This window comes from Ochotona curzoniae, unplaced genomic scaffold, assembly GCF_017591425.1.
Source record: "Ochotona curzoniae isolate NIBS_2020 unplaced genomic scaffold, NIBS_Ocur_1.0 contig_2210, whole genome shotgun sequence".
In the NCBI taxonomy this organism is placed as follows: Eukaryota; Metazoa; Chordata; class Mammalia; order Lagomorpha; family Ochotonidae; genus Ochotona; species Ochotona curzoniae.
The window spans coordinates 35,107,021-35,115,045 of NW_024465369.1; the positions used below are offsets into that span (position 1 = coordinate 35,107,021).

An 8,025-nucleotide genomic window follows, 5' to 3' on the forward strand; every position below is an offset into this window, starting at 1 on the left:
TAATAGTGCTAATTGCACTCCAGTTAAATTGCCCTGATTGCAGAAAGGGAAGCAATTTTCGTGCTCTCTGTCTGGGTTTGGAAGAAATTGTTTTATATTCACCTCTTTATAAAGAAGTGGAGATAAGGCACCGGGGCCTTTGCACAAATTGCACTTAGGGCCTGACTGGCAGCATTCAGGCGCTATAATAGAGCATTATTTGGCCGTTTTTGAATAATGTAAAGCGTTTGCTGAAAGCTATTCTCCTGAAAATTGCTTTAACTTTTAAAAGGGTGATGATTCACTCCAAACCAGGCCTTTGTTACATTGTCATTATTTCCCCAAATGTTTTAACAGTCAGCTCAACACTTTAGCATAACACATTGATCTTTGTTTAAAAACTAGATTTTTTTTTTAGAGGATGGGGGAGAAAAAAAAATCTGTCAAACCAAAAAAAAAAAAAAATCCCACGCACAACTGGACTTGCTCGGGAAGATTTCGGTGGGGTCCCACCTTGGACACCAAGCGGCCCGAGTATCCGCCCGCGTTCGCCAGGAAGCGTTCCCGAACTTGTGTGCGGTGACTGCGGGCCTCGGCAAGAGCACGCGGTGCCCAGGTCGGGAGCCTGACAGCTGTGGCTTGCGGAAATAGTCGGCGGGGGGTGCGGGAGAGGCTAGGCAGGACAGGCGAACAGGGCACCGGGAGCCCGAGGCGCCTCCGAGAGCCGCCCTGCAATGGTTATTGGTTGGGAAATGTCACCGGGGCTAAGTGGCTTTCCGGGTTGTCTTATTACTTTGTCTGGTTTCCTTAAGAAGAGGGTGTGTTGGGGGATGGGGGAGGAAGTGGATGGGGAAATCCTGCGCACTCTCGCTCTCGGGGTTGCACCGCCTCGCTGTCACCTTACAATCCCTCCACCAGGGAATCGACGCCGGGACTCCACGGGAAGCTGGGGACCGGCCCCCTCTCTAGGGCAGCAGTCACCTGTTGGGAAGGGCTCCTGAGTCCCCCGGCCGAGCCTGCCGGGTCTTCCCGGGGGCCCTAGTTCCTACCGCAGCCTCCACCTCGTCTCCTCCGGGGGTAGTTTTCACACCTCCGCCCCCTCCGATCTCTAACGCGGTGGAAAAGGAAGAGCGCGGCGCTCCGCTGGGAGCTACATAGGTCTTTCTTTTTCTCGGTCATAATTTCTTTGATGCTTTTGCCAATCTTGAACCAAAACAAAACAAACAAACAAAAACCAAAGGCATTTCGATGAAGAGCACCGCGACCCTTCTGGCCCTCTGCGCCAACGGAATGCGCCAGGACTCTCACAAGCTCCTGGTCAGAGGCGAAGAGAGGCTTCCAGGGTGTTGGCATTTGGGGCCAAGGGATCTCGCAAAAGAGAAGACGCTGGGGGACACTAACACGTCCTCCACCCTTGCGCTCCCTGCTCCGAAAGCTGAAGCGTTTGGGGGTCGATTAGCGATACAAGTATATTTAACCCGGGATCTGGGTTGGAAGAGGACCGGGGATACATTCAAACCAGCACCCGGATCTGCCCGAGGGCGCTGGCACTCCTGGCTCGAAAGCAGATAGCTCCTGGCTTTCCTGGAGAAGAAAGAGAAAGCGCAGCTAGAGACACAAACAGCCTCGCGCTGGCCAAGAGACTGGAGGACACGCCCTTGTCTGTCCGAGGACTCCTCTTTGCACACCGACTGGGTCTAGGGGGCAGACGTCTGCACGTCCCCGCCTGCAGAAGGTGGCAGCGCCCACGTGTAGCCCAGACCCTGGCCCTCGGCCCTGGAGCGAATTGCAGGTCTTAGAGAGGCTCCCTCGGCGTCCCTGTGCGAAAGCAAGTCGCAGCGTCCCAGACCACCCCCTCTCTCCTCTTGTAGGCCTTAGGGGTCTGGAATGGGAGTGGATCCGAGCTGGGGCCCTGAAAACTCTTAATTCCGGGATGCGAGGCGACATGCAAATCTTCAGTGGGTTAAACAAACAGCCAAGCAAGCTGCAGCTTCGGCGGGGGTGGCAATGGGGGCGGACGCCGCTCGCGCCAGTCTGTGTTTCCAAAGTTGTTACAATGTGAAAATAAGCGGCTTCGTGCAGCGTGCAGTATGGGTTGATGCCTCCCACCCCCATGCCAGCCCCCAGCCAAACCCGTCAGATAATCAGCACGTCCCACTGTTTAGTCATATTTGACAACTGGGTTAAGCTGGTAGCTAGGCGCTGGTGAAACCTGTACAAAAGGGTGCCCTCAATTACCACCAGGAGCTCCTGGCGTGAGTGGCACTTGTATTACCCCCTCCCTCCCCGGGTCAGAGGCCACAGCGACAATTAGGAAGTCACTTAGACCGGCCGCGTGGGGGGATGGGGTGGCGGATGGCTGCAGGCTGCAGGTCATCCCGACGAATCAGCGGGTGTAGACTTGTACCAAGAGGCCTGTGTATGTTGCCTCCTCTCGGAGTAAGCCCTTCGCGCCCCCTCCTTAGTGCCACTCAGACTAACACCAAAGCCGGGAGGGAAAAGGACCTGAGTGCCTGCAAACGACAGTCGCGGATCAAATCGCGACCCAGAAGGACCGACGCGAGCTGAAGTTGTGTTGGCAGCCAAGAGCCGGGACACACAGTGAGCGCTGACATCCTCCTCTGCCTGGGCCCGGCCAGCGCAGCCTTCGCCTCGACCCCCTCCCTCCCTCCCTTCCCCACCCCCAATCCCTCCCCTGCCCCCTTTGCCACAAGTGGCGAACGCAGAACTATGGGCCCCAACTTGCAACATCCTTGGGGAGGCTCGGGAGGGGTGGGGGTGGGCTTGCGGCTCCTTTTCCATGCTACTTAAACCTGGCTCGGTGCGTGAGTGTGTGTAAATTTTTAATTGCACTGTAATTTTTTCCATTCCCCAGCTTACCCCCCCCCCCACTACCCCCGCCCCAGCCCCACTCCGGTCCTCGCTGGCCGACTTGACTGGCACGCGCCGGGAGCCCGGGCTCGGGCCCCTCGGCGCGTCTGATTGGCTGCGGGGCCGCTCCCGTCTGCTGTGCCCGCGCCCTCATTGGGCGAGAGGCGCAGCCAGCGGCACTTCAAAGCGGGTGCTCCTCGCACTTAGGCTGAGTTTAGCCGGCGGGAGCCCGGAGTCCGCTCGGCGCGAGCGCGAGGACGCCGAAGCCGCGCGCGGGACCAGAGCAGCTCTGCCGAGCAGCCGCCAGGCTCAGCCCCGCTCCTGGCCCGGCCACGCAGCCCAGGGACCTGCTATGGCCACGTCTATACTCGGGGTAAGTCGCAAGCGTCGCGACACGCTTGTTCATTCCGACCTGGAGTTGGTTTTTCCGCTATGGCTTGTCAGGGTCTGCGGCTCCCAAGAAACTGTTGCTGTTTGGGCGGCAGCTTGAGCTTCTCTTTGCACTTTCCACATTGCCGGGACTGGTTGCTAAGTTCCTGGACCCTGGGAAAGGTCTGCAAGAAAAGCATCTCTTAAGCAAGCCCCCGTTCCTTTTCCCTTTGGTTTTAAAGAAAAAAAAAAAAAACCCAGAGATTACCCTCCCCCCGTTGTGATTTATACCCCATCCCCCCGCCCCCTGCTTTGGGGATGGTTGAAATTGCGCGACAGTGGTGTTTCCAGCACACGGCCTGCATCGTTCTTTGCAATCTTCCGTAATCACGTTAATAAACATTTACATTTCCGCGGCTCCCCAGTTTGCCCGTGACTTTGGGCTGCTTATCCTCGGATGATTTTCAGCGGCAGCGTGTCCATGTGTAAACATGAAAAGCAGCATTTTCCCTGATCCAGGAAGAGAAAGCGGTGTCGCCACCCCTGGAAGGGGTGCTCTGAGTCGCGCCTGTCCCAGGGCCTCGGTGGCGGCCCGCGCCCCTAGGCTGTGTTTACCTTCGCGCTCGGCCCGGAAGGGCGCCTTGTGGGGCGGGGAGGGGGCCTGTCGGCCGAGGCGTGGGCTGACGGCCACGCGCAAGTGTGCGGGGCTAGGCACCGGGCAGCAGGAACGGCGGAAGCAGCCTGGACTCGTAGCCGGTACCGAACAACAAGTTTCAGGCGCCGGGACCTTCTTCTCCTCTAGCCCCCCGCGCCAGCCTTGGCGCCGCCTCTGCCCAACGCGTGGCGAGGAGGTGGCACGGGCCGGGGAGCCACGGCTCCTCCTCCGCCCGGGACCAGCCGAGGGGGAAGCGGGCTGCTCACGGGTGCACTTTGTGTCTTCCCCCCACTTTCTCCTGCCCTCCTCCTCCTCCTCCTCGCTCCCTCCCTCGCCCACTCTCCCTCCCACCCCCCCACTTTAGGAAGAGCCGCGCTTCGGAACGACCCCGTTGGCCATGCTGGCGGCGACCTGCAACAAGATCGGCAACACGAGCCCGCTGACGACGCTGCCGGAATCAAGCGCCTTCGCCAAGGGCGGCTTCCATCCCTGGAAGCGCTCCTCGTCCAGCTGCAACCTCGGCTCCAGCCTCTCGGGCTTCGCGGTGGCCACTAGCGGCCGCGGCTCGGGCGGTCTGGCGGGCGGCTCGGGCGCCGCCAACAGCGCCTTCTGTCTGGCCTCCACGTCGCCCACGTCGTCCGCCTTTAGCAGCGACTACGGCGGCCTCTTCTCCAACTCGGCGGCGGCGGCAGCGGCGGCGGCCGGGGTGTCCCCGCAAGAAGCAGGCGGTCAGTCGGCCTTCATCTCCAAGGTGCACACGACGGCGGCCGACGGCCTCTACCCCCGCGTGGGCATGGCGCATCCGTATGAGTCTTGGTACAAGTCGGGCTTCCACTCGACGCTGGCGGCGGGGGAGGTGACCAACGGCGCGGCGTCGTCGTGGTGGGACGTGCACAGCAGCCCGGGGTCGTGGCTGGAGGTGCAGAACCCTGCTGGGGGGCTGCAGAGCTCGCTGCACTCGGGCGCCCCCCAGGCCTCGCTGCACTCGCAACTGGGCACCTACAACCCCGACTTCAGCTCGCTCACGCACTCGGCCTTCAGTTCCACCGGCCTCGGCTCCTCGGCCGCCGCCGCCTCGCACCTGCTCTCCACCAGCCAGCACCTGCTGGCCCAGGACGGCTTCAAGCCGGTGCTACCCTCCTACTCGGACTCCAGCGCCGCCGTGGCTGCCGCGGCCGCCAGCGCCATGATCTCGGGCGCCGCGGCCGCCGCCGCCGGGGGGAGCTCGGCGCGCTCCGCCCGCCGCTACTCGGGCCGCGCCACCTGCGACTGCCCCAACTGCCAGGAGGCGGAGCGGCTGGGCCCGGCCGGCGCCAGTCTGCGGCGCAAGGGCCTGCACAGCTGCCACATCCCGGGCTGCGGCAAGGTGTACGGCAAGACATCGCACCTGAAGGCGCACCTGCGCTGGCACACGGGCGAGCGGCCCTTCGTGTGCAACTGGCTCTTCTGCGGCAAGCGCTTCACGCGCTCGGACGAGCTGCAGCGGCACCTGCGGACTCACACGGGCGAGAAGCGCTTCGCCTGTCCGGTGTGCAACAAGCGCTTCATGCGCAGCGATCACCTGAGCAAACATATTAAAACGCACAACGGGGGTGGCGGGGGCAAAAAAGGCAGCGACAGTGACACGGACGCCAGCAACCTGGAGACGCCCCGCTCCGAGTCCCCCGACCTCATCCTGCACGACTCCGGCGTCAGTGCCGCCCGGGCAGCGGCGGCGGCAGCGGCGGCAGCAGCAGCGGCCGCGGCAGCAGCGGCTGCGGCCTCTGCGGGAAGCAAGGAAGCCCCGTCCGGCCCCAACGACTCCTAGGAGGCCGGGCGACACGCGCGAGTGCGCTAACCGAGACAGCCGAGAGCGATCGAGAGGTTCGGAGGGCCAGCCGGCAGCGGACGGGAGGACGGACGGGGCGGGGGTTGGGGGTGGCGGCTCCAGGGAAGCCCCTTCCCTCTCCCCCCGGCCCAGGCTGCACACGCGGCGTGGAGCTGGCACCGGGGTTCTGGGGCGCAAGGCTCACCCACGGCGCCTGGAGCTTCCCTCCCGCCGTTGGCGCCTAGACGAGAATCGAACCCGCGGCACAGAAACAAAGCGAACCTTTCTCCGACACTAACACTTCTGAAAACTGCACACGCTTAGACACACACTCACGCACCCCGGAGACCCATAGCCATGAGCGCACGCACACTCGCACGCAAGTCCCGAGCGCACAGCAATACACGGGAACGCTCGCTCCTGCCCGCGGCGCCCTCAGAGGCGTCTTGCCCTCATCCCCACTCCAGCAGCGAGCCACGCAGCTAAGGACTGGCGGAACCTTGGGGAACAGACGCGACCCATCAGCACGGACCCTTTGTGTGGATTATACTATATATTAAATGCTCCAAGTCCTGCTTGATATCTACTTGCGATACTTTTCTTTTTTTCCTAAAAAAGGGAAGCGTAAAAGAAAGGCTTAAGGTGAGAAATTATACTGGAAGTCTAGCGACAGTTTGTTTGTATTTCATGACATCTGTAAAAATAGGGTTCAAAAGGTTGTGTTCTCTTTTTATTTTCCTGTAAATGTTCATTCGAATAGAGGGTTTTTTTTTTTTCGGTGAATTCCTGAAATTCAGGAAGGTTTTTTTTTTTTTAATTTTCTGATGCACTTTGTGAAAGTCAGTATATATGTAAAAGATATTTAAGATGTTGAGTTATCATTTCACTCAAACGCGTAAGTTAAGGTCATCTAAAGAAATTAAATGCGTTTATCTGTATGAAGAAAATCTTGACATCCTATTTTGATTTTGGTGTTATTAAAGGACTCTGAACAATACATTTCCCTTCCACCCCTCAGTAACCTTCACGTGGGTCAACATTTTATTTTGTTGTTGTTGCGGGGAAAGTTCCCTTAATGTTAGTTGTAGGTGATGTAAAGTTTATGTGGGTTATAAAAGCCATACTACATATACGTTTTTGAGAAGTCAAAATTATTTATTTGTATATCAACAGCATAAATTAAATTGGGCTATAAGAATGTGTAATTGTATTCCTTAATGGGAGGGCTCTCAAAAGGTGACATTTACAACTCTAGAGGCCTTTTAAAAAGGCCTTAACTGGGAAGGGTCCCTGCTCCTCCCCGGTGGATTTGTTTGTTTTTAAACCGCTTAAAAAAAAAAAATATCTGTGAGAGGGAAAAGGAAAAAAAAAAAAAGCATTTTTAGAAAGAAGTCTTTTGGCTCCCAAGGCCCTGGGCGTTGGGAGGCCACTCAGGGGACTCAATGGCGAGAGTCAGTACCCGGAAAAGACATTTCATGCCTAAATGAAAATCTTGTTAAATGTTATTAATTTTGACTTAGCGCACACAGCAGCCCCCTGTGCCTTGTATTCCCTTATTAGGGATTCATGTCTTATCAAATATCTAATTAATCTCCTAGACATCATTTGTTCTGGCCAACTTTATCTCAGCTGGTCCGCCGGGAAAACTCCAAATATTCTGTGTGACAAAGCTCCCTTGAAGATCTTTTTAATTGTCTAAATTAACTGCACCAAATTTGCATGTCAAACGTAAAGGGCAACCTGAGATAAAATGTAAACGTTTTAAAAGCCCCCAAACTAAGCACTTGATTTGATAACTGGGCTTTTTCATGTTATGGAAGACAACTGCTTCTGGCCTTTTCAAAGACGGCTGATCTATGCAAATAGTGAATTGGAAATGGCTAGGTCCCCGCGCCCGCAAATGGCCCTCGCAGGTTATTTGAATATCAGTGGCGCTGCTTCTGAAAGGGTTCAAGGATGCTCTCCGACTTCTTTGTGATTACTCAGTGCGGCGTCTTATTCTGAAGAAAAAAAACTCGGGAATAATTAAAGGCTGGGATCAGGCCTGGGAACACATTTGGGACAGGAATCTCATTTAGACAGTCTCTTTCAAAATAAGGCACAGTTAAATTGACCAGAAGGCAATTATTGAAATGAAAATTATTTTCACGCTCTTTGTGTTCTGACCACCAACTTGACAGCCTTGGTTTGGAAAAGGGAAGGAGGAAGGGAGGGAGGAAAAGACGAAGAGAAAATTGGGGCAAATGAGATAATTTCGCAATTCGGAAAAAAAAATTCCATTTAGAAAATAAAGTACATATTCACGGAAGAAAAATATTTCCAAAACGCTTCCCAAACAATGGGG

General features: G+C 56.7%; 1 protein-coding gene across 1 annotated transcript; it reads left to right on the forward strand.

The window, feature by feature from the left end:
* Positions 1 to 3,060: 3,060 nt before the first annotated feature.
* SP9 (Sp9 transcription factor) lies at positions 3,061 to 6,678 on the forward strand. Its single transcript, XM_040972096.1, has 2 exons — positions 3,061 to 3,223; positions 4,239 to 6,678. Exons 1-2 carry the CDS (start codon positions 3,203 to 3,205, stop codon positions 5,679 to 5,681), a joined length of 1,464 nt encoding a protein of 487 aa, XP_040828030.1. The 5' UTR covers positions 3,061 to 3,202; the 3' UTR covers positions 5,682 to 6,678.
* Positions 6,679 to 8,025: the final 1,347 nt, after the last annotated feature.